This window comes from Zonotrichia leucophrys, chromosome 2 (assembly GCF_028769735.1).
Source record: "Zonotrichia leucophrys gambelii isolate GWCS_2022_RI chromosome 2, RI_Zleu_2.0, whole genome shotgun sequence".
In the NCBI taxonomy this organism is placed as follows: domain Eukaryota; kingdom Metazoa; phylum Chordata; class Aves; order Passeriformes; family Passerellidae; genus Zonotrichia; species Zonotrichia leucophrys.
The window spans coordinates 94,186,549-94,213,444 of record NC_088171.1 but is presented as its reverse complement, the minus strand read 5'-3'; the positions used below and the strand labels follow the sequence as shown (position 1 = coordinate 94,213,444).

General features: G+C 42.2%; 1 protein-coding gene across 2 annotated transcripts in view; it reads right to left on the bottom strand.

The window, feature by feature from the left end:
* Positions 1-2,282: 2,282 nt before the first annotated feature.
* ZNF516 (zinc finger protein 516) overlaps positions 2,283-26,896 on the bottom strand; it is a 102,752-nt gene continuing 78,138 nt past the window's right edge. Inside the window, exons 3-6 of one of the 2 annotated variants that reach the window (XM_064705734.1) lie at positions 17,679-19,148; positions 12,722-12,826; positions 11,747-11,814; positions 5,034-5,233 (exon numbers count right to left, since the gene is read on the bottom strand). In XM_064705734.1, coding sequence (XP_064561804.1) covers positions 5,174-5,233; positions 11,747-11,814; positions 12,722-12,826; positions 17,679-19,148 — 1,703 coding nt within the window. In that variant the 3' untranslated portion in view covers positions 5,034-5,173. Of the gene's footprint in view, positions 5,234-11,746; positions 11,815-12,721; positions 12,827-17,678; positions 19,149-26,896 lie in introns of both variants that reach the window. The other variant, XM_064705733.1, reaches the window with a different exon arrangement.

Below are 26,896 nucleotides of genomic sequence, written 5' to 3'. Positions count from 1 at the left end.
CTCAAAATGCCTTAGGTACTGGAGGGACCCTTCAGTCCACCCTCAACTACTCATAATTATTCACCTCTGATTCACTCATCAGTCAAGGAAACAGAGATCAAAAAAGGCATTCCCTTATTTTCTGTCAGAACATCATTCAGCCTAAGAACATTTTTGCAGAATAAGATGATTCACTGAGATTAAATTATGTGCTTATTTTCGTTAAGTTTCCAATCCATCTTCCCAGAAGCTGTCTGCACACTCCTCCTTTCATTTCAACAGAAGCCCTCTGCAATAGGCACACAACTCTTCTGGTTAGGTTTCAGAGTTTCTGCCCCATCTCCAAATTCTTTTCATCTCTCAAACTGTTGATTTTTTCCCTTTTTGGCAATATTTTCACTCAATGGTGATTCCCCTCTGAACTTCTCGCTCCACTTCTGGTTTCTCCTTGGTCCTGTTCTCAGCTTCAGCCTTCCTCAGAGACTGCTTTCCACCTACTTCAATTTCAGGTGGTCAAAACTTAGCCCCTTCCTGATCTTTCATGGGCTTTCTTCCTCTTTCTTATGGCCCTGTGAGCAACATCCACTGCAGTATTCCAACCTACAGAGCTGGGAACCAAACAAACCCCTGGTCTGTGCTTGCTTCCCACTCACAACATACCCCTTCCTCTCTCACTAGCAAAAGCATCCCTTACTCTGACCAGCAGCTGGTGGTCAGTTTGAAAATACTTGCTTACACCCAACATATATGGATTTATTTTTTCCATGCACTATTTTCTCTGTGACTAGCACCCTCAAACAAAAGGGCATTATTTTCTATTGTTTTAGGGTGGTTATGGTTTTCTTCCTCCCAAATGCAATATTAATAAACCTATGAGGGAAAGAAAAAAAAACCAAACAAGCAACAGCTACTCCATACTTGGAGATAGTTAATGATGTCCTCACATGGGTACAGTCCCTCTTGAAAGTGAGAACATTCCCAGAGTCCCATAGAAAACAGCTAACAGGGGACCATGTCTATGCTTTCAATTATCTTCAACTGCTTTACACCACTTGCTGCTATCCAGAAACGATCATTTCATAATTTGTAATAAAAAACTAAATTAGAAGTTTTTCTATGTATCAACACACTCCATTTCATTTGTGTTACCCTCTAAGCACTGGGAGGGGCTGGTGTTCCTTACCTGTGAGCTCCGAGTGAATCCACCTGTGCTCTGTCTCTGAACACGGGACTGCCCTGAAGTGTGGGGTTCTCAAACACAGCAGAAGAGAAAGGACAGAGCACACGTGGAGAAGACTCTGCAATTTGGTGCTTTGCACAGAACTGCTGGCTTAAAAATAGTGGCTGGCAGGGAGGCTGGGAAATCTGTCTTGTCATAAAATGCAATCTTTCCCCCAGTAATCCAACATATTTTAAGTATTAAGAATCTAACAAAGAAGTTACCTCTTGCTTTGTTCCAGGCCTTGTGACACATTGATTTTTCAAGGACAAATCCCCACCTACGTCAATGAATTCCAGCACTCCTGATGGAGCTGCTGAGATACACTTGAGGTAGCCCAGCATGGGAATACGGCAAGGAAGAACAAAACCAAGCACAGGCCTGGTCAGGAGCTCTATAGGTGAGAGAAGGAGTGAACAGGAGGGATGCACTCCCACTAGAGTAACAGGACTTTGTTATTTTGCTGGCTCCAAACATCACGCACGCTCTGATGCCTCCAGCAGGGTGAACAACACCACAAAGTTTCCCAAAGCAACACATTTACAGGGATTACCATAAAACCTGCAGGATATCAGTGCCTGGAAATCCCCCAGTGAGAAATCTGTATCCTACAGTCAATAGCAAACCACTTTTTGCACCGACTAGTATGTGCTGTTTTCTAAAGGGTAACACTCAGCTGTTTTCATCAAAGCTCAGTCTTTGGTAGGACAGAGGCAGCAATTTATGCTAAGGTTTATCACTAAGGGCTTTTAAGAGGTTTTAAAAAACAAAAACTGTCTTGGCTTTCCAACTGGCTTAACTTTTTGTAGAATGCACCCATTTATACAGCGTTTCTGACAGAAGGAATTTCAAGAATGCAGCATGGTGGCAATGTAGCTGATTAGCCCTGTGGATAAAGCTTCTCCAAGCTGGACTTTTGGTCAGTGTACAACATTCAGGATACAAAAATACTCTGCTGGTCTTTCGCTTCAGCCACAATAAAAGAGTCTCCTACACTTTAGCTAAAATAAACCACACACAAACCAGAGAGAAAGGGAGAGAGAGAAAGAGAGAGAGAGATGGCAGATACACTGGGAATCTGCAGTGTAGATAATCAAACCCTTTATTGTCTAAGTTACATTAGACTTGCAACACCATAAAAACCTGTTAAGAAGAAGAAACAGTAGATTGGTAGAGGTAGTAGAAAGTCCCTGTAACAGTCATAAAAGGGCTTTACAGGAGTGTGTCATGCCAAAAAAACTTATCACGTTGCTTAAAAGAGCTGATCAAAGCCCATTTGACTAAATAAATAAGAACACAACTCATTTTAAATACTATGGTCTAACTAAAATAACAAATCAATACAATACAATGATAAAGAAAAAAAATCCAGAAATCGTGGGATTCACTTTCAAAAACAGATGGTCCTTAAGGTTGGTTTTCCCCCACCCACTCTTATTTCTTGTTTAATTAAGTGAAAATCTCACTTCTGTGCCATACACAGCATATAATTATTTAAACTGATTTCCCCTACTGTTGTTCTTCATGAAGCTAAATTATGATTGTAAACTTTGCTGATTAGTACCCTGGCAATGGCAGTGACAGCACTAGCTTCTCTGGCAAGAATTCGGGAAGAAAATTTCAGAAAGAAGATTTTGGCTCTAAATATTAACTCAGATTTTCTGGTTCAGCTTGCCAAAAAAAAAAACCAATTTAAAAAAAGAGAGAATTTACAAATGTACACTACACTTTTGTGCCATTTTGGGTATAGAAGAGTTTTTAATAACTAAACCACAAACAAACAGGTTAAGCAACTAGCTTTTTTGCATTCCTGAACTGTCACCATTACTTTCTCTCATGGAAAATATGACTCAGAAAAGCAAGAAAACAAAAGAAAAAAAAGTAATTAAAAAAAATCAAAACCAAAGAGAAAGCTAGTGCAAACCCAAAATGATAATCATTAAGCAACACAGCAAAATATTTAACTTTTTCTTTTTTCTTTTTTTTTTTGGTGTACAATGGAATGTGTCTATGCGAACTCCCTCAAAATAACTTCACAGAACAGTTAATTACAATCACTTTTAAGTACTTGCACAGACATTCCTAACTACACCGAGACTTACAGAGAACTCTGGTTCACATCTCGTGTAATAGCATAAGGAAAATCTAGTTTGAAAAAAATAAGTAAGAAAGTTAATTTGCATTGTTGCAAGTGTTGCAAAGTAACAAAACCTGTCAAGTAATTCAAAACAAGTAACAAGTAGTATCCAGCCCAAATTGCTGACTAGATTTTCTTTAAAAAGCACCCTCCCACCCACCTGTTAGAACAGAACTGTTAGAACAGAAAGATCACGTTTTAAGGTTTTTTTCTGCCTTTTTTTTTAACAAATTTTTGTCAGAAGCCCATTTCTACAAAAACAGCACTATCCCATTACTGTATTAAGTAAACTGTGGTCTCACCTGTATTAAAGGTTAGCATCATTTCTGTACATGTAAAATTATTGCTTTTTTGAAAAATATATTTAGCATGCTAGTTGTTTTAACTCCATTTCCTGCCTTTACAAAATGTTACAATTTAAAAAAAACAAACAAACTAGTAAAGCTTTTGCAAAAATTTTCACAGAACATTTTCTTTCAAGGCAGCAGTAACTTTTGATAATGCATAAAATTATATGTGCAAAATCTGAAACTTTCAGAAATATTACCATCACACATAGTGTCACAGCAATAAGAAAAGAAAATATTTATATCTGTGGAATACATTTTTAATTGCTTACACTGCATGGTTTAACAACCTGTTATGTGCCACAACCCCACCTTGAAAACTTGCAGTTAAAGAGTTACTGTAGAAGAGGTATATAAAGCTTTTTTTTTCTTTTTTTTTTTTCCTAACACCACCAGTGATCACCAAGTACAAGACATGACACATTTATATGAACATTAACCTGCCACCACAAAAGAAGTTCCTCCTCTTTCCAGAACATCAGTGGGCCCAAGGAGGAACAGCAGCTGGTCTGCTAACCAAAGGCAGGAGCAGAGAGCACCTTATGGCCCCAGGGCTGCCTGAATCCATTCAGTGACACCTTTTCTCTTCCAAACAGACAGATCAGCGGTGTTAGACAGCTGAATGTTTTATTTTCTCCTTTTTATTTTTTCATTAAGTGAAGACTTCCTTTGTGACCAGGTTGAAGAAAGTAGCCCTGTTACAAAAAAAAGGTCCTGAGAGTAAAACACAGAAGCCTGTTTTTTTTCTTAGTGTTCAACTAGCTTTTCTTTTCCAAAGCAGAATAGAAGCTTTTCTCGGGAAGTGTTTCAATTTCCATATTCACATACTATTAATGGTGCGCAGTCAAGAGCGAGAGCACTAGAAATGCTAGCGGTCCCCAAACTGTAATGAAACAAACCATTGCAGAATGACGGTCCTTCTCTTTAGTCCCTTTAATCCTTCATCAAGCATTGCTTTCTCAGCACCGAATGCCACCTTTTCCCTGCACCCCCCATTCTTCCTCTCACTGTTTTTGTGGTTTTTTTTTAATTTGCTTTTCAGCATGACAGGCAGTGGCAGTTTCATTAATTAATACTTCTCCAGCCCTCGAATCCACTGCTGTTTTTCAAATGTATCAAATAGTCATTGTGAGCATCAGGGAGGTTTTTGTTACAGTGCTTAACTTCTTCATGCTGTCCAAATCACATAAAGTTTAATTTTTCCAGTGTCTCAAACTTCTCTTGATTAATACAGATGCCTTGTGCCGCCACGGTGCTTGCCAACTCCACTGTTTATTATCAAGGAAATAAGGAACCATGGGACTGATTAGTATGTCAATTTATATATATCTTGTGTAGCATCTTCATTTGTTTTAGGATGATGAACAGCGCGGGGGCACCCCGCTGCTGGCAGAGCCTGCTCCCAGCCCGGCGCAGCCGCTCCGGGTGCGGCCCTGGCTGGCAGGGGATGCTCTGGAGCGCGGCGGCTGCCGGGGCTCCTCCGCCCGGGATCTAGGTTCCCTTCCGGAGATGCAGCATGTGGCTGAGCTCCGCGCTGCCGTGGTCTCTGCCCTGCAAGAAGGACAACACGGGGAAAAGCTCATTCTCAGCCCTGCTCCCAGGCGCGACCCTCCGGCAAGTTCTGCCGGCATTCGTTACCCTTTATTAGCATCATGTACATTCATCTCGACCCACCACGTGAGAACACTTTAGGGGTTTTGTTTTTTTAATGCATCTCCACCAAGAGCAAAGCGTGTCAGGCCCATATAAAGTCCCACATAAAGATGGGCTAGAAGAAGAAGTAACAGGACCTGGCAGAGCAGCTCAGAGAAGGCTGAGAACAAGAAGGGAAAAAAGTGGCCTCCAAAAAGTGGAAATTATGAGCTAGCCAAAAGGGATTCACAACTAGATCAGTGTTTTAAAAAGGCTGAAGTTTGAGGTCACAGAGGCAGCTAAATGAAGAAAAACTGAATTCTTGTGCACGTCTGTCAAATGGTAAGGCGGCTTTTTTCCCCCCTTGTCATCTTCCTTTTATTTCCTTAAACAATTTTCATGAATAATTACCACTTTGAAAAAAAAATAGCAGAGATATTCTAAAATCAAGTGAAATTAAAGATAACATCATGAATAAGTGGGAGCCTGCAGCTCCCAAGAAAAGCTTTAAAATGACATTTAGAACATCACTGTCGGAACAATGCAGTTTACAATCCTGATCCTAAAACAACATGGCAAGATTAATCTTACATAAATGCATTATCCTTAAGCTAAAGTCTTGATGAAGTGAAACAGACCATTTTAAATTAATGCAACATAAAATACAGCACCCATGTAAAATCCAAGCAAGTTTCAAGCTGTGCCTATGGCAGCCCTCGAAATAGCTAAAGAAAGCCCAGCTCTGGTTGACATAATGTATTAAGTGCATCTCTTTTGTTAATAGATTTAGAAAATTCCTAATTAAACCTGGCCCGAGATTCATGACATTTACCAGTCAAAGTTTGGTTTTAAGTCGGAAAGATTTGCAACAAAATTAAAGAAAAAAAAAGCTGCTGTACAGACCGCAGTATATTTGAAATGTAGGAAACAGTAACTGAATGAGAGATGTGATAAAACTTCCTTAGTTGGATGCTGAATTTCCCGCAGTAAACTAAGAAAGATGCTTTACATTTTTGCGCGGCTGCATCATGCCTGAGAGACACAGCCACAATTCCAGGAGGAGGCATTCATCACTGGAACACCTCGCATCGAACCGGCTCCACGTACACGGGGGAGCACGGCAGAGCTTCACAGGGCTGGGGAGGAGGGAGGGAAGGGGAAGGGAGGGATGGCAGGCCTCTTGCCCCACTCTCCCTGAGCAGAAACTGAAAAAAGGGGTGTAATTAGGGGCCCTCTTCTGGGATGGATGGCCTGCGAGGTGGTGAAGGCGTGCCCTGCATGTCATGGACGACACAGCACAAGGGATCCAGGGGAAGGACAATCCATCCGCCCCACACCTGCAAGGACAGTGCAGAGGGGCTGGAGATGCTGTGTGGCTGGGTCCCTCTCAGGCACAGCTGTGCTCCCAGTTTCACTGGTGAACAGAACCTGAGCTTCACGTGTGCCAAAATCACCCAGGGGCTCACCTGCCTGTACTCACACCACCCCACAAGGTATGGTCACATTTTGAACCAGCTGATACAGAGTTGGATTGACTTCTTCCTGAAATATTTTTTTTTCCGTTTTAAAAACAAGGTTTTCTTCACTTTCAGTGAAAAGCAGCAGATCTTTACAGGAAACCTACAGCTTCCATGCCAAAAGCTGCTCTCATAGCAACTTCCAGTGCTTTTCCCTAGTCAACAGGAAAAACCCAGTTTGTGTGCATGTTAATATGCTGGAGACAGATCACTGCATGACATTGGAGTAAACTGCAAGGAGCACAGATACCACTGCAGTTTGCTAGCAAAGGACAATTGTTGGGACAAGAACCAGAGCTCCAAATCCTGTCTCTAAAGCTCATAAAGTAACAGACGTACAGCACATGCATATTACTCAGATGCCAGTACAGCAGCCTCCATGGTTCCTTGATTGTTTGCATTATAATCTCCATATGTATGAACGAGACAAATTAGGTTGCCATTTATTTGTTCATTATCTATTATTTTGATTAATGAAATTCTTGTTCTCAGAATAACTATTTAAAAATAACATTTGCAATAATGAGGACTGAACTATTAATCATGATCTTTGGAAGAAACTCTGCAAGGAACTGGGGCAAGACATTTCATATGAACAAATGTCATAAATAGGACTTCTAACAGACAGAACTAGAATTGTGAGTGCAAGAAAACTCAAATCAGCCAAACTCAGAAACCAAGAGTTTAAATAACTTTTTAATCTGGGTTATGTTTTTTTGCCTCCTCCCTTTCTCTGTAAAGTTGCTTTAGGACAAGCAGAGCCATAGTGTTGCTGGACTGTAAAAACATTACAGGTAACAGATGTCCCCAGCTTTACCCCCAAGCTCCTTTACAACACACATATAGACATGTATACAGTGTTTTCTTGATGGCTCTATCCAATCTTTCTATCCCCCAAGCTCAGGCTATTCCTATTTACATGATTTCAAGTACTGAACGCTGCAAGAAATATTTTTAAATACTTATAGTGGAGAAAATAAAGGTTTATGGACCCCTTAATGAAGGGTCACACAGTAGGTACAGGACCTACTGCATACCTGTCTTTTCAGTGAACGAGGCCCAAAAACTGGGGTGTCCAGAGCTGTTTCACAAAAAAGGCTGATCTGTTTTCTGGCATGGGGAAAGCTTCACCCAGAGAATTCAGGATATGAACAGGTATTTTTTTTTCCCTGGGCTGCAGCTTCTAACTGATTTTCTGTAAATAAAAACTGTTTTTCTGGAGAGGACAAAGGTTGGAGTTTTGGGGATTTTCCTTGTTTCACTCACACAGAAGAGGGAGAACTTGGTGTCTCTGTCTCTAGTGCTGCAAATATGGTTCACGCACATATACACTCAATTAGAGGGAGCTCTCCCTCATTGCTAACCAGGAAATCAGGCCTTTTGAAAACCCGATTTCTTGTCCCTTAAAATTTTTAGAGAGTATTGATTGACACTGATGGAGCATAAACTGCATTGCTAAAGCAGGCCAGGTTTTTATATGGCTTTAAAAACGCAGAAGGAGTCAAAACTCACGGTGTACACGTTAGAAACTGCCACCACTGCTGTCACCACTGTGAAAAAGCAGGCTCAGACTGACTCCTGTACCTCTGGGAATTGGGCTTCTGGCTGCAGCATCAGGCAGTGCCTCTGAAATGACCCCACGCTTTAGGAGAGCCTTGCTCTGAGACAAACACACACACACACACGTGGTTGCAGGGCCCCTTCTGAAGGGGAGCCAGCTTTTGTCTTGCCATGTACGTGCAACTGGAGTGTACTCCCTGAATCCATGCCTGCTAAATCATGTCTCTGGATGTTGCTTAAGAGTATTCCAAATTAAGATACATATTCATTGTGGATAAGCAAGTTTAATTATGTATATGCTGGGATATTAAGCATTTGTAAAAATATTCAGAATATTCAATATGTTTCATATGGCAGCTTTTCAAGAGAATCTGTGACTTAGCACAGATTGTATTGACTTGGGGTATGTAATGAGCATTTTTTGTCCCTTAGAAAAAGAAGAGTAGGAAATATTCCAAAGTTCATGGGAAATTAATTTTATGTAAAAATGTCATTTGGTTGGGTTTTTTGTTTAAAGCATTCAGGTAGAAATAAGAAACCACAATAAATAATGTTATGAATGAACATCTTATTTCCTACATTTCATTTATATTTCATTGGTGCTGGTAACAAAGCATGAAACACAGCACAGTGCTAATAGTAGCAAAACTTGTATGTTGTTTGATCTTTTTTTACACACTCCTATAGGTAACCTCCTTCTCACAGAGGCTGAACACCTGCACCTCCTGTTGGTGGTTCCCTACCCTAAAATAGGGTTCTTATTTAGACACCTAAATATAGATTTAGCTGGTTCATTTTTGAAAAAGCCTGGCAGTAGAAGCTATTTTTAACACGCAGAATTAGAATTATTCTGTGATAAAACTGCTATTCAACGTGGCAGTGCTGTAAGCTACCATGCTGGGGGATTTTAAAAGCCCTACCTAACATTGTTTCCTGAAGCAAACCTTTAGAGATGATCTGGCTGACTAGAGAAGGGAATGGCGGAACCGTGAAATACTAATGTTAATATTTTTACTTTTTAGCAGACTACTCAGGGGAAGCTATTTTACCTGTGAGGTGGAAACATTATGTAAAGTGAATCATTTCCACTTGACATCAAAAAAAAAACACCCTCTTCCCTTCTCAAACTACCATATAGGTAACTATTGTTTCTTGCTCGGAGCATGTGCACGGCACTCCTGTAACTTGAACTGACTTTACACCCTAAACTCTCATGAATAGATCTGTCCCCAATTAAGAAATGAAATGAAGACATGGAGTGACAACGTCTAAAGTGGGAAATGGTAATGTTAAGGGAATGCTGCAGGCGCCGTTCTCACTGAGAGCTCATTTCTGTGCTTCTAAGGGCCCCCACAGCTGCCTGTGGAAATGAGAGCATTCCCTCCGTAACGCCCAGGGACTGTGCAGGTGGAGGCTGCTGGGGCAGCACAATGCCTGCCTGCCACGAGAGCCAGCGAAACAGCAGACAACTGAACAATCCCCCGACACAGACGCTGACAAACTGAGACAAAGGTCGGTACCGAGGAGCAAACACCACAAAAGAAAGGGAACGATCTCCTGCAGGAGTGATCACACCGCATCTTCTGTGGAAGAAATGCCGACTGGCACGAGATGAAGCCATTGAAGAAGCTAATTCGGTGCTCTGTGGTACTGAGAGACGCTGTAATTTCATCAAATGCTTTGAAGGCAGACTGGCAGATAGAGAGAGCAAGCTACCTTTGCCATGGAAGAAGTTAGTCAATAAATTCTGGCATGACAATAGTTTACAAAGACAGGATTACGAGTCAATTAATTGTGTGGCAATATAACCCAAATTACAAAGAGAGCCCAGATGTGGTCTGAGCTGACACATTTCTTTTTGGATATATATGGCCATTCCAGATTTTTTTGGAAATGTATTTCCAACTTTGGCCTTATATTGTCTTCTAGAAGTAAGCCCAGATGCCTTCAGAATGTGATCTCAACTACACATGAGGAGAGAAAACCATGAGCATGGACGGAAGAGCATCTTACAAGATGCTTAGGTTTACTAAATCTATGTTACTAAACTGATGAGAACCAAAGACTAGCTGAGTGAGGTGGCAGAGCTGCAGTGTTTCACTCTGTTACATTGACTGTGTCTGTGTCCCTGTTACTCAGAGATGTGTCCCTGCACAGTTTTATCCAATAAGCATCATAAGGCGGACACTGCAACATAACTTTGCAGCTACTGTCCCACAAAAGCATAGCAAACACTGCCCACAACAACAACTCAAGTGCTATGCCATCTTGGAAACTTTATGAGAATGCAGGCCACTCCTATGGTTTGGTGTCCATTCAGACACTCCTATGACAGAGGCTGGGTTCTCCATGCAGCCTCTGGGCCAGAAAGATGCAAGGGCACAGAGAAGGTGCCAAGAGTCTTCATGAAGGGTGCAGCACATGAACTTGGCAGTGCAGTGGTGCCCAGTGAGAATGCTTACTGAGCAAGGAGAAACCAATTCCTGAACTTCATCATGTTGGGAGTAGCATGAAGATGCATTTTCTAAGCATGGCTAAAAACACCTGCAACAGTTCAGTAACAGACAAGAGGACAGGGGCTACTATAGTGAAAATTAAACTAAGAATGAGGATGAAAGGAAAAGTGAGTGATGCTGGAAGTATTCACAATGAAAGGGCAGTGCCCATGAGAAAGTGTGCTCTGAAACAAACCTGCCAAGCTGGAAACTGAATGGGAAGGTCCAGTTTATGACACTATTCTCCAACAATGTAAGATACACAAAAAAAAGTTGTGTTTCAGTTTAATGATTTTTCAGTTTAATGGTTTTCTATATAACAGCTTTGTCAGGTATAATTCAGAGCTCTGAGAAGTGTTTGTTAAACAGGAAACTGTATACTACTAGAAACAGGAAAGCACACTAACGGAGTCCATGGAAACTGGTGGGTGAGAGCTTTTCAAGTCATATACTGGGTATCAGGGTGCAAAAACTCTTCAGAAAAATAGAGACTAAACATTAGTTGTCTTGTTGCAGCAGAAAACGTGTTAATTGTACAAGCAAATTTCCAGGAATTCTTTATGTGCTATCTCACTATTACACGTCAATGCACATTACAGAGTTACCCATCCCACCCAGTCCCCAAGTAAGCCAGTAACATGTTTATTTAAACACTAACTACCTGCTTTAAAATTAACTGACTCTCTATATATCAGATTCTGATAAAATGCTTTAAAAATTTAAGAGCTAAAAATTAAGCAATACCATTATTATTTATACACCTTATAAAACAGTCAGTGCTTTAGGGATGAGTATCACTGTGCAATATTTTCCCAGCTACCACATTAAAAACCAAACACCCAATTAATTGTAAAACATACTTGTTTTGGGGCATCTGCAGAGGTGGTGTGAACTTCAGTACCTCGGAGTCCATTAGACTCAAACACCACTGTGGGAACAAGGGGGCTTGTTAACAGATGAACATTCAAGCTTCGTTAGTGTGTGTACATTATTTGAGACCATTACAGATTAACCACGTTCAAAAAAAGACACCAGCTCCTAGCCTGTGGCCGGAAAATACCAATTTACCGTAACACTTACTGTAAGAGAGTGTGCTAATGGCAGCCTAGGGCCACTGCCCTTTTTAATTCAGACTTCAGCGCTGAAGAAAGCAATCACTGACAACATTAATTATCAGTGTATGTGTAAAGGGACCCTCTTCTTGCATTACTTACCATTTGGCTTCTGTCATTTTGCATCAGACTGGCTTATGTATGCATCATTCACACTTTTGAGGAGGAACCTGCTACTTTCACTGTCTCATGCAATGCTCAGGAGGGCTCAGGACACTGGTGGCTTCAGCGTCCTCCAGCCTCAACCACAGACCGTGGCAGGTTAAAAAAGGCTGGTAGGGATTTCCCATTTTAGGGCTGACCAGTCTGAGGGTAAATCTCATTTCCCACAAAAATGTTCCTGTCAACAGCAACGATGAGGCAAAACAAAGCCTTATGTTGTGCTGAAAGGGGTACTTTGATTTCAATTTGTGCTGGTGGCAACAGAATTCATTAGCATATTCATTTCTGAGTACCCTACTCTCTAATTAAAATAAAACATTTGCAAACAGACTTATCTTAAATGCATTGCAATTTTATGGAGTTTGGGCAGGGATCAGGTAAGCAATATTTGGAGAACAAGAGCAATAGTCATAAAAATAAAAAACATGTCTATTAGATTTAGGTACTGGAATTACTTAGGCTAACATGGTACGTGAAATGTAATTCTTGGCATTTTGTTAGCTGAATCTGAAAGCAGGCAAGTGAGAAATGGAAAAAGCAATAGCGAGTGTGAAAAGATACCTGTGTGGGACCTCTGATGAGTCCTGAGGTGGCTGGGCTGGGTAAAGCATTTTCCACATTCTCTGCAGACACAGTCTCCTTGGCGTGTTTGTGTCCTGAGCATCCCTGTAGTCAGGAGAGAGGGAGGGAAGGGGGGGGGGGGGAGTGGAGAGGAGAGAGGAAAGTTGAGAAGAAAACATTATGCCAGAAGAAAACATCATTAGTATGTCTAATGTGTCATTATGTGAGGCTACCTTCAGGCCCTGGATGACAACTGTCAGCCTTCATCTAGGCACTGGCTGACAGGCCAGGCACACACAGGACTGCAAGAATGCATAAATTACATTGAATTAAAAAATGCTCCCCGTGATGTGCCCGCACCAGGACTGGCATGTCAGGTGTGCGCTTTTCAGAGCAGCTGGATCCACTTCTCAGCCATCACCCAGCTTTGTCAAGCAGTACATCAGGCAAATCAAAGTGACTCCAGCGTGGCGGAGACAAGTCACATGGATAATAGGAAGTGAGTAGGACCAGAGCCCGACTGTCCCCCCCAGGCGGCAATACCTCAGAGACAAATGCAGAGCGAGCGCAGCCATCGCAGACTGATCAAACCTTTCGCCCCTGCCTACCTGCCTGCCGGTGCTGCTCTGACCCCGGACCTCTGAGGCACAGACGAAAGACATCTGTGAATGAAAGTGTCATTCCGGACATTTTGAGCTGGTAGCAGCACAGCAGCCTTCCCCCAGCCCTGGGTAAACATGTTTTCTAGGCCATTAGCATTTGTGGAAAACTGCTCAAACCTCTCCTTTTTCTCCAAAGGTCAGTTTACAGCATCTGACTTAAAGGGCTGGTCTTTGTCTTTTTGCTGCTGATCAAAAAAGACACATTTGACTTTTATTGGGCTTTTTTATTATTTTAAAAAATGTTTGAACATCATCTTTTCTATTTTGGTAAAACACCCTCTTTGGAAGAAAAGAGTTGATGTTTCCATTTGCCACTGGAATACTCTGGCTTTTAAAGAAATTCGAAAGGGATGTCAACAGAAGCAAAGTTTCAGCTTTTCTTTCATGTTCCCCCGCCCCCCTCCCAGTCACAGAATTTAAAAAGAATAAAATTGAGACCAAAAAAGTGGCAACAAAAAACCTCCACACAACTGAAAAATCAACTGCAGGATGCCACAAGATTAATCCAAAAAATGGATGCTGCACCTGAAATTGAACGGAGAAGAAGACAGCTGCCATTTACTCTGCCGGTATGACACCAAGTATCCTGGGATGGTTTTCACCAGACCATATACTGCAAAGAAATCTCTTGCTGCAAAAAAACCTCCAAACAAACATCCCACTCACAGATTGTTTTCTTCTTTTATAACAGCACCTCCTGCAGATGGCAGCACAGTCTGCATAATACACCTGAATACTCACAAAATTAGGTTTCTGACTGTCAAATACAAGATCATGATTTAGGGAAAAATCCAGATCTGGTACACACACACAAAAAAAACCCCAAACAAACAAACAAACAAACAAACAAAACCCTAGGGAAAAAACAACCTATCAAAAAAAATTTTAAAAAATCTTAAGTGTACTAAACATGAAGGAGAACCTTACTGAACTGCAACAGGATGGGTCTGCCTTGTAAGGAAGGCAGGATTAAAGGCGGATTTCTGAGCTGTTACGAGCATTTCTCCCCTCACTGCCCAGAACTGTAGCTGAAAGCTGGAAAGCAAAGCTGAGGGAAGTGTGTGGAGGAACCAGCCGTGGCCTTTGCAGGAGTGCCAGGCTGACTGTGGACAGACAGGGACTGGCAGAGCAGCTTTGTGAGGCCCAGGAGAGCTGGGTTCCTCAGGTCATGGTTCTGACACCTCTGGAAAGACATTTAATCCCTCTGAAACCCACATTTCCTTCTGTTGAAGGGGAATACACTTATCTCAGCAGCCATCACCAATCTGATCCACCAGCCTTCATGGAAGCACCTCTCTCACCCATGAGGGAAGGCGGAGCATGCTGTTTGTAAACCAATGTACAAACACCAAGGACGAGTGGGTTAAGACTTCCACCTAGCCCCTCCCTAGCACTCACTTTATGGGAGGGATTCAATAAGCAGGTGGAAAAAAATGGATTGCTTTCAGGTGTATTTGCCATTGTTGCATTTCCCAGGTAGCACCAGAAGGCTTTAGATAGTGCAGAGGTTTGAGCCATGGGGGCGAGTCATCACTCAGGTTATCCTCTAGGTGAACAAAAGGGGGTGGATGACTGCAGGTGTTCGATAATTCAGGTAAAGGAACACCACTGTGTGAATGGGAGCTCCTGTGAAACCCATGCTCAAAGCTGGTCTCAAAGGAGCCCCAAAGAAAGTGCATCTGCTGCCATAACCCACCCTTTCCTAATATATAAATGGCACAAATGAAATAAATAACCTCTATTAAATGTAACAGTAAGATTCTCTCCACAGGCACTTCGTAAGACTGGGAAGAGTGAAACAAACCTAGCCTAGCACAGCAAGCTTCATGTTTGCAGCTGTATCACAGCAGTACACACAACAACTCTCTTCCAAGGACACACTGGAACAAACACAAACATCAAAGAACAAATGCAGCCACTCAAAAGGAAGTTGAATACCGCACTACCACACACTAAAATAATCTAGCGTGATCCAAGATGACATCACATACCAAAAACCCCAAGGAAAGTCCATTGGGAATATTCAACCGAGGGGAAAAGAACATGACAAATAGTATACATAATCCAGATTTTTGGATGTCCTTTATGTCATAATTGCCATATTCACATTACAGTATTAAAGCTAAATGGGATGATGCATACTGACTCAGAGGACTCAGCCTATCTAGAGCCATATGTTATTTCAGATGAAGTTCAATTACCCTCCTCTGTTTGCAGTTGGTAGGATCTCATTCCTTTGCCTGAAGCAGCTTTTTATTTGAGTGCTATGAAAAACAGCCGTCATGCCAATTGGTTTGGAGAAACATCAGCAACCTGGAAGTTGTATATAAAACCAAGACAAGCTACATTAAAAAAGAAAGGTGGGTTTCAAATTCTGAAAACTTGATTGCTGTAAAACACTTGGAATGAAAGAAGAGGTTTCAAAGCAGAGATGGGCACTAAATAACTTCCAGTTACAGCGTTTCTAGAAATCAATGCCCAGCAAAAACATTTTGGCAATAAAATCCCTCTTTTAAAAGGCAGGTAAACAGAGACCTCTTTAAAAACCCTGCCCCTATTTTACTTTGTTCCGAAAGTCATCATGAATTTTCTGGTCCTTGCCTTCACTTAGTCATCTTCCATTTCCTAGCTTTTACTGGTTTTCTCTTATCCCTCCTAACGTGGCTGGGAGCTCACTGGATCAGTAAGATTTCTCTGAGCAGGCTGACACAATGTACTATTAAATAACATCATGGAGAGCACCCACGCGAAGGTACCCCGAGTTGGGGGTGGTACAATTAACTGGTACTTGGAGCAGGACATGGCAGGGAGGAACTTTAGACAACAATCCACTGGGATGGCGAAAGCAAAGCCGACTGGACCAAAAAACCGCTAAGGAACACTGAAACTGTAGTTTCACACACTAAGCATGTCTTCCTCTGCTTCCTTAACAAAACTCAGGAGCCTGATGTTGGCTGCAATCATCACGCAGGCCCTGAGTTCCTGTGAAATGATCTGCTCAATAAATAGCAGGTTCCTCACAGCACCACCTTTGGAGTGACTGAGCAGAACTGACAGTGGGGGTGGCTGAAAGGTGCCACTCATCACTCATGGCCTCTGTCAGGGAGATTCTGCCCTCCTGTCTCCTCCAAAAGGCCCTTCCACCAAAACCTGACTTAACAGTCTGGGCTCCTTCCTTGCCTCAACTTGCACACATCATCTGGGCACCAAACCACAGCTGTCCTTAATACTACCACCTTCCAAGGGTCCTGGATTTTGTACCACTTGCAAAAGATCCATTTCACACATGCTTTTGACAAAACAGAGTGTATTATGTCAAGGGAGAACACCAGAACATTGCCCCAGAATGTGTGGTATTTTCATGACAAGTTCATTTGCATGACTTCTACAAAGAGGAGAAGGGTATAAAAAGTAGCACAGTTTACAAGTGGTAAGAGGTGAGACTATGACTCCAATTCTACTCCCCTACAGACACACACACATCTCATGTGTAAACAATCAGTGTGATTTTCAGTTTCCACTGAGACAAACTAATTCTGGCAGATCATCAGAAGAGTATGGTTTCAAATGCAAATATGTAGATGTATTTTTATTTATACGGCCGTTGAACTTTTTTAGTCCCTAAACTTTTAAACTGGCAATTTGCACAACTGATTTTTCTGCTTATGTAAATTAGCATGCACATGTTCAGCTCTACTTCTTTTTAATTATAATTATTAAAAAAAATCAAAAGACTAATTTGCAAAAATACTTAGTAGCCTTTGATATGGACAAAGAAGATCTCAAGACTTTTGTCAAGAAAGACAAAGGACACTGACAAGCGATTATCCCTCTGTGTTGTTGGAAGACTTGTTTGCAGACAAAATTGAACAAAATCTCCAAAATAACATCACAGATAAGCCCCAGAGGATGTTTATTTTGCCTGAAGCAAAAAGATGATGATGTGTGCCAGCACCAGCATATCAGGGGGATCTTCCTGTGACAGCACATCTGTGTAACTCTAGCCTGCTTGAAGCAAGAGGACAAAGGAACAGCAGTACTCCAGGTGGAACCAGATACATTTAACCTGCGACAGAAATGTCACACAGAGCACAAGGGGGGATGCTGCAATGTTAAGAGAGCAGTAAACAAACCTATTCAAGCCTATCCAGCAATGATAAAAACAGTGAACTTGTAATCCTAACTGTTAAAGGCAGAGAGGGGAAAAAACTGGGAAACAGCACGTCATGGTTCTGAACAAAGAAGGAACAAACAAGCTACGTCCCCAGCAATGCAAGGGCTTGTTAAAATCTTACCTGTGTGATCTAGGACAGGGCTGTTGGCACCACAGGTTTGGTACAGTGAAGCAAGGTCCTTTGGAATGTATGTTTTAAAGATATTTAAAATGTCCAAATGTTTCTCATGCCCATCTGATCCCAGATCCTGTTTGCTGGAGTGTAAAGCCGGAGGAACTCCCACGGCACCAGGCTGAGGCTGCAGCACTGGACTGGCTCGTGCAACTGCTGTGCAGTTTGCCAATGTCCTCATCTCATTCCCAGCCTTGACGTGAGGCTCCCTCTGAGGCACAGACGGCTCTTCATGTTTAGGGTACTGCTCACTCTTACACAGGGCGTGGTACTGCAGCGGGGGGCTGTATTTGGCCTTCATGGAGTCGGATGCACAGTGCTTACCTGGAGAGGCAAAACCAGTACTTCCTTGGGGAACCACATACTTCTCCACCTGCTTACTGTTGGTGGGCTGCGTTCCAGGCCTGGATATGACTGTTTGAGTAGGTGTTATGCTTCTGCCGTAGCTTCCCATTTGTGGGAGTTTGGAATTTGCTTCGTATTTGCTTTTTTGTTGTGCTGCTATGCTGTACTGCTCCTGGGAATGGTTTAACTTGGGCTGTCTGTACCCATCCAGGCCTGAGACACGTGAACCGCAGTGGCCGAGCGCGTGACTGTCCTTTGATGGATGCGTACTCCCAGACTTTGCAGCCATCCCGACAGAAAGGGAGCTGGCTTTGGAACCTGGCAACGCACTTGGCACTTGAGTACGTGTAAATCTGGCAATGGGCAAAGGCTGGCATTCCTTCCCACCGAGAACAGGAGGGGGGCCAGTGCGCCCACTCCTCGCCAGAAAGACCAGGTTGGTTTTAATACTCTTGAATCCGTTTTGTTGAACCCACGGGGGTACCATCGAGTTACAGCTGATTTTGTGCAAAATTCTTTTGTGCATCCACAGGACTTCAGGGTAGTAGGTCTTGTGACTGCAGAAAGGACACGGGTAGACAATTAAAGCAGCCTGCAAGGATGTATTCAGATATTTATTGCATGAACTATCCCTTGTTGATTTTTCACTCAAATCAAGTGGAGCTACCTCTAGAGCTTCAGCACCTTTTTCTATCAGAGGATGCTCCCTGTGCAAGTCTAGCAAATTTTCTCTAGCACGACTAGCCTGCACTTCAAGTGACGTTTTCAAGTCCATGACCATGTCTAAAGATGTCTGGCCCATGCCAGAAGCAAAGCCAGCAATGTGACTGGAGCAAGGAAGCCCTTGGCTGTGATGAAATACTGGCATCTTTATGTCTGTAGAACCATGGTATTTTGAAAAGGGTTCCTTGATGACACTCTCCAGTGCTGAGACCAGAGCAGGAATCTCTGGTTTAGATTCCCTGGCTTCATTCTCTCTGGTGTTGTGGCCTCCCAGCTTTGGGAGTTCATCCAACTGAGATGTTATCATTGGGGTTTCCTCTAAGGGGAAGTTGCAGTGGTATGGCTTTCCATCTGAATGGGAGAAACAAAAAAACATCATTGTCATTTTACGCAGAAAGGAGCCCAAAAGACAAAGAAGAATTCAAGATTAGAAGAGGACAAACTTTGGCATTACTATGGTAATGATGTGCTACAGACCAAAAGTACCATATGAGAAAAAAATCTTGAAATAAGACACAACAGTTTCATTTACTTTTAAAGATTACTGTGTAGTCTGGATAAGCTCTCTAGTACTGGGTGTTCATGACATTTTGAAGAAAAAAACAATTCAATAACAAAACCATGTTAAAATTCTGGGACTGCGAGAAAAATAAACAAATCTGCAACCATTTAATGCTTTAACAAAAGCAAAGATAATGGAGCCAGATAAAACTGACCTAGTTAAAGGTCTGTCAGTGCTTCCAGTACAAGCCCCTATTTTCAAAGGGTTTATAACTCAGCAATAAAAATTGGCTCCACACGGAAACCAACCATATAAGCAGGTATAGCATACAGAATAAATTGCCCACTTAAGGGAGACTTTTGCAGTGGCCAAGTATAAAAGATGAGTTATAGAGGACGTAAATTTTGAAATTTCTGTCTTTTAGTTTAAAGCAGATATTTTTCTTCTGGTTTCTTTAATTTTTTTTTCTCTAAAACATACATTTATGTTTGAGTCAAACTTTAGGAAAACTTTGTGACGGCTCAATCCATAGGAAGATAAGAACCCAACATTTCAGCCATTTAGATTACAGAATTCAAAACACACTTTTAATTTTCCTCATTTTCTTTTTCACTTCTCCAGAGTAAATTTATCCACCTAACATATGTCCTGGAAAGGGAACACATTGGCCAGTAATTAAAACTGTTTAGAGTGAAAGAGTAGGAGTTGTTTTGCTGGGAGTGTGGCTACAGCTGCCTGCTCTCCCAATGCTGACCTCTCAGAACCACTGATGAAGCCAATGAATCCCTTTAAATCAGTTCACAGATCAATTCCACAGAGATTTTCAGCACAGCAGTAATGCTTACTGCACTGAATCCATTTAGCATGTAACTGAATTGAATCATCTGACAAACTTTCAGTTTCAATTAACATGCAGTTAATGAGCCACTGCCAGGCAAGTATAAGGAGACCGTGCTCCATCTAAAACGTCACCAGTCCAAAGTGATCACACATCCATAGGAGGGGTGAGAAGGGGAAAGGAGTGAACTGCTCTAGAGCTGCAGATCCTCTCACATCAGCTCAGGAAAGCCAGCCCTTCAGAGAAGCGAGCGCTGTTCGTTAGAGCAGGGCACTGCCACGGGCAATATTCCGCAATGGAAGAGCCACGCTGTTGGCTGGAGCTGCTCTGCACATGAAGTCTACTTATCCTCACCTTCACTTCAAGCAAAAACATTCTTAAGCTTTTGTTTATTTCGAGGTAATTAGGTTAAAAATAACCCACAGGTTTGCAGCCTCGCAGGGCTGAATGCTCACTCTGCTAAGATCATTTTCCTTTCAAACTCTCCAAGGGAGTATAGGCAGGGGGAAAAAATCCCCCCAACCCAGAAATTTGTTTTTCCCGTGTTGCAGGCAACAAGGTTTTGGGAAAGCACATGCCCAGCACCACTAGCCAAATTTATAGTTTGAAACTAATACACTGTATGCAGCAGTGAAATCTGACACTGCACATCTGTGTTGTTTTCCAAGTATATCTGTCAAAGCTCAAAATACTTGTGCTCTTAAATAAGATTTTAAGGCTTCTCTTTATGATCACAAGGAGTGGCTGCTTTGATCATTGTAGTAAATAGTAAAGCAAAGCAAAAACAAATCCTTTGGTTGCAGCAGTACTCAGTGGAGAGAGAACCGACCTGCTGGGTGTACTGGGCAGAGGAGGGAGGTGGGAGACCACTGCAAGCCCCATTGCAGGAACTACACAGCTGGGAGGCTCTTGGTCCACCTCTGCAGCTGTGATGAAGGGGGGCATCAGCAGAATGATATCTGCAACTCCCAGGTTGCTCCGGGTACCACAGACATTGCTGCATACTTTCTTGCTTGGTCAAACTCTATGTACCAAGCTCTTTCAGCAAGGAGGACAAGTCAGACCGTGGGAGGTGGCACATCTCAGATCTGGGCTTGGTCTTTAGGCCTGGACTGCTCAGTTTAGGTCTGCACCTGGGGAGGGGAGGAGGAGGAGAAAGCAGAGAGACAGCCCACAGTCCCATGTGCTCCCATAAAGCCTGGGACTGCAAATTTTGAGGTGGATGCAGGCCTTTTTGCCCTATTTCCTAGTGCATCCATCTATGAAAAAAGGATTTTTTTCAGGTGGAAAATGTAACACAGAGCAGAAAAACGATGAAGACATTTCTGAGGTGTATAGGTCTGCAGCTGCCCCAATGCTGTCAGTGCATTAGATGAAAATTTGTAAGGCTATTACAAAACACAACCATAAGCTTGTAACACCTCTTCACAGTGTCTTGCTAGACTCAATTCCTCTGATGTCTCACAAGAACAGTAATGAACATACCAGGAACAATTTTACAGCTTAGATCAGGAGGCTCAATAGCAGTATTTGTGCTAACTGCTTTTTTTTCAAGCTGTACTTAAAAAAAGAAAAAAAAGACAAACAAACCAACAACAACAAATGAACGAACAAACAAAACCCCAAACAAACAAAAACCCCACGTCCATACCCTACTTCCCAAGATTTGGACAGAAAAATTTTCACCTGCAGGCCAACTCAGGCTTCCTTCTCAAGTACAAACACAGCCTATGCTCTTCCCTAGTCCCATCACACCCTCCACCAGGGATCCAACACTACAGATCTCAACACCCAGGCTGCCTCATGCCATCCTTCCCATCATGGCAGGTGGTCCAGGCTGGGCAGTGAGCAGGTAACAAAAGCCAGGTGGAAGAGGGGATGCAGGCAAGAGCATGGAAAGATGGTAAGCATACTCAAAAATACAGGTAAAGTCTTTTTAGAAAAATGGATTAAATTTATATCTGCCTGCTCCCAGCTACTTGCCCCAGCTGAGAAGGGGTACTAATAATCCTTTTAAATCATTGGTATAAAATATTGTTCAGTGCAGGCATTACTGTCACCAGAAACTTTTGAAATTTTATTATGGCCAGGTCAAAGCAAAAAGCCATGAACGAGATGCCTTCTGCTTGGTCTCCAGGGACTATAACTCACACTCCCCATTGAAAGAGTTCTTGGCTAAGCATGCTCTCACTTTCATCCTACAATCTCCATCATCTCCTTATATTTTGTCACAATTCCTTTGTTTCTTACCCCAAACAGCTGTTTTTATCTGTTGTACTTTAGAGTGAGAAAGGTCCTTTTACTACAGGAGAAGTGTTCCAGTCTTTCTGTATCACAGATATCTGGGCAACAGCTAAAGCAGAGGAATTTTCCAAGGTGCCTTGCTAGGAGGTGGCTGCTGATGCCACCACCAGCATCAAGGACCAACAGCATCACAGGCCACAGGGAAAGCAAAGCAGGAGAGTGCAAAACACTGAACTATATGAAAACCATGGTCTAGAAACATAAGAATATTCAGGGATTTGAGCAGTTCCTCAGACATAGACCTAATGGCCTCACCCAGTTACTCACACACAGAGATAAAAGCAACTCCCCTTCTCCCCACACACATATATCCCTCTTCTCTCTTCTCCCCCTCACATGCATAAACTCCACTTGTTTTCTTCCCAGCACTGTTTCTCCACAAAACAGAACTTCAGAATGGGCTGCACAGCTGTTTTAATTCATGAGGCTTCCTATAAAGTAAACCAGGCTACAAGGCTGAGGACAATGAAATCGTGATTTCTATTCAGAAGAGCAGAACTGGCTAGAAATTGGCCCCTTTTCTGGCTAGTGTTACAGCACTAGGAGTCTGAGGAAAAGGAGCAGATGTGGTGTGTTTGATTTTCAGTAAACATTTGATAGTGATTTGTACTTTGAGATGAATACTGTGGCTTGATTTGAAAACTGACTGCAAATAAATCATGATAAAAGCAAAGGGATAACATGGGAAGAAGGTGCAATATTGCAAAGACCTGTATTAGGTCCTATTTCACTTGGTATTTTCTTTAATGTTCCAGAAGAGATTCTAGACAGCATGCTAACTTAAATCTCCAGGAAATATCACATTTGGAGGAGCTGCAAAAATAATGGGGACAAGGAAATAATGCACAGGGACTCAGAGAGAATAGAAATGCAGTCTGAAAATAATCAAATGAGATTCATTCTGGGGAAGAAAAGCAGGCTAAGACAAGTGAAGGGAAATGATCCAAAAAAATCCATGCAGTGGGAAGGCAAAATCTGGGAAGAAGCAATGTTGAAAATAACTGATGTTACAATAGACAGCAAGTTAAATATGAGGGTACTAGATTAAGTTCTTCAGCTTAGCTTTCAGACATAAAAGCACACATTGTAAAAACAAAAATAAAACTATCTCTCTGAAGAGGATACAATGGCCATGCAGGTCATACTGGGTTTTGAATATAGAAAATGTATGAAAAACATATATAAAAAATCTATATAAATATATACAGACAATAATAATGGGCACTATGCAAAAGTCCACAGTCAGCACAATACAGTGGGACCCAGCAGGGGAAAAAAGGCAAAAAGCAGTTTTGCCACAGAAAATTCAGGTGATTTTTTTTCTGTGAAAGGAAGGTTCAACAAAAACAGTCCATGCCCCTAGAATATCTGCGCAGATCTGCAAACACAGGTAAGTTAGAAGGAGTTCAGAGAACTGCCACAGAAAAGTAACCCCTCCCCCAGAAAACAAAGACCAAGAGTTTCCCCACAAGGCTGAGGGAAGACAGAAGGGTGACAAGCCAATGTCTGCAGCCTCCCCAGGAGCTCAAGCTCCAGAAGAATTATCTCATCCTGAGCACTGGAGTCTATCAGCAACAATCAGATACACTTGCACGCAGAAAAACTCATGATTAACAGAAATACAGAAATAAAAACAAGATTACATATTTGCAGCTTGAGGAATAAACGTCAAGGGAAGAGTCGAAACACCACTTGGACTGTAAAACCTGCATGGACAAAAACATGGACTATCAACACATAAAAATCCATCTTTTTCATAGGGAGGCAGAAAGCATGAGTTACTCCTCCCCTTTGCTCTCTCAGTACAGCAAAGCAAAACTTTGCATTAGCCAGCATCCACACACACTGCTTCACAGAGATATGCCAAAAAACTATATGCCTTCCTTTCATATTAATTCCAGACACACTTAGTCCTCCAAGAAGGGCCTCCTGGAGCATTCAACAGTGAGCCCATGACATTCCTTAGCAGCAGGTTTATCCTCTGAGCCTAGCTCAGCTGTTCAAAGAGACCCAGTGTCCGTTTTTCAGAGGGGAATTTGTTTTAGCTGAGCCACGTCCCCTGTTCTAGCTGCCTGTGGGTCAAGTTTTTATACCCCACACACTGCCCACCACTTTCCCTGCTTTCTGATCCAGTTTTGCCACTCAGAGGATCCCACATGGTGGCAACGTGGGCATGAGGTGAGAGCCAACTCCTACAAACCCTCTTAGGCATTCTTACAGCACAAGGCCACGTGCCACAACGACACACTGGGACAATAAAGTTATGCTGTTTTGATAGGAGAGGCAGCTTCTCATCTGCAAAGCTCCTCTTGCTTTACACGCTGTTAGATGTTTTGAGGGGCTCCTACATGAACTCCCCAACAATTCAGAGAGAGATCAAGGACTAGACTGGGGCACTCAGCACCACAATCAGCTAATATCCCTGCTTTCTCTCCAATGAATTTTAGAATTGACGGTGAGTGGTTTTGGCTGAGGTTTGAGGTTTTTAACAGGGCAGAAGCCCAGCACAGCTCTTGATGCTGGCTGACACAGATGGTTTGTCAGTCAGACAGCACACCCTGTTCCACAGAGGTTTGCCTTCAGCTACACAGGGGGGAAAGAGAGTAATGCTGTCCCACACCACAGCCCAGGAGCACATGGAAAGCAAGTCCCAGGTGCCCTGAGAAGTCCTGCCTTCATCAATGCTTCTGGTTTATATTACACTGCTTTTTCTTATTACTTTAGAGTATTTTTTCTCTTATTTTTGTTGTGGCTAGTTGTTGGGGAGTTACTTTTACAGTTCCACGAAATCAGCTATACATTTCTAGCAACCCTATACATCCTTAGCAAATAAACCCAGGCCAAAGGTTTACCAACCAGAAGTAGCAGCCCTTTGGCACACTTTGCACTGCCTCCCCATTCTCCTTTTCTATATCAAAATTTTAATGATTTCCCACTGATTTTTTAAATTCAAAGCCAGTAATTTCAAGCAAAGCATCCTGATGGGAACTCCTTACTTTCTATCAAGGATTTACTGGGGAAGGATGATGACTATGAAAACCCAGAATGCCACAAGTAGAGAGATATGAGCTGCTGCTTTATTCTGGTTTTCTTGGGGGGGGGGGAGAAGACCGGGATGGAACTGGGCCCAGAGTGGACAAACAATTATCTGATAAAAAAAAAATTTAACTTTTATTAGGCACTGTCCTGGTTTTGGCCGGGACAGGGTTAATTTTTTGTAAAAACTGGAAGGGGCATGGCCAGGACCTTAATGTTATTTGATACCACCTCAGGTCACTGCTGGGTGGAGGGGAAAGGGACACTCTCCCACTGCTTAGGAGAAGGGAGAAAACTGGAGACCAGACAAGTGATGTATTTGTTTGTTGCTGGTTTCTTTTTTTTCTTTTTAGTGTAAATAGTTTCTTTGTCTTATACCTCCTATCATTAATATTGTTTCTGTTTGGTTTTTTATCTCATTTCTGTTCCCAGTAAATTGCTCATCTCAATCTGTGATTTTTGCTTTTGCGTTTGCAATACGAGGGAGGGAGAGAAGGAAGTGACCAGCAGCATGATGTTAGTGGGAGTTCCAAACTGAAGAATAATATTCCTAAAGCACAGCAGGCACCCTAGAGTAACAAAATTTCACATTTTTTACACCATTTACTTCCCAAACAGTACTACTGCTGTTGTCACAATGATTATATGACTAACAGTGTCTCTAATTCAATTTTTTTTATGACCATGCTATTTTTCAGTTAATTTTTCTCTTTTTTTTCAGGATTCCCTTTATACAACAACAATGTACTGATTTATTTCAAAATCCTTTTTTCCTTCATTTCACTAACTTTACCCTCTGCAAATTCTCACTCTAGCTGCAAGTTACTTTCTACCCTCGCTGTCAAATGCATCATCCTTCCAAACCCAGAGAGTGCAAACAGCTGAAGGGCTCCATTGCATTCTTCATCTCCTTTCCCCTGCAGAACTGGGGGACAATGCAGGGGACAAAAGCAGGCCAGGCCAGCCGAGCCCACCACTTCCAGTGTTTCCCAGTCTCCATTTAACTAATCTCTCCAGCATTGTCCAGCAGGACACCTGCTGCTTATGAAAACAAAACCCACAGAGCGCTTACAATCCAGACAGCAAAAAACGTGAATAGGTGACCATCAGACTTAATAAAGTTTGTTCAGTTCTGGACTGCGCATGTTGAGATTTCTGAATTATTTTAGATAATTAGTGTTATTAACATCAGAAATACTGCATTGGTTTTGCATTTCAGAAAGAATCTGAAATGTCACCAAAGTGAGTGGAAAAAAAGCACAAAAATTTTAGTTGATTACATTTGAAACTTAACCTTTTAAGATGAGCGAAATCTGACTCTGAGAACAGTAACAGTACAGCACACAAAAGACCCCTCTCTACAAGGTATTCCCTAGCTCAGTAAAATTACAAATTCCTCCACACAGCAGAAATGCTTCA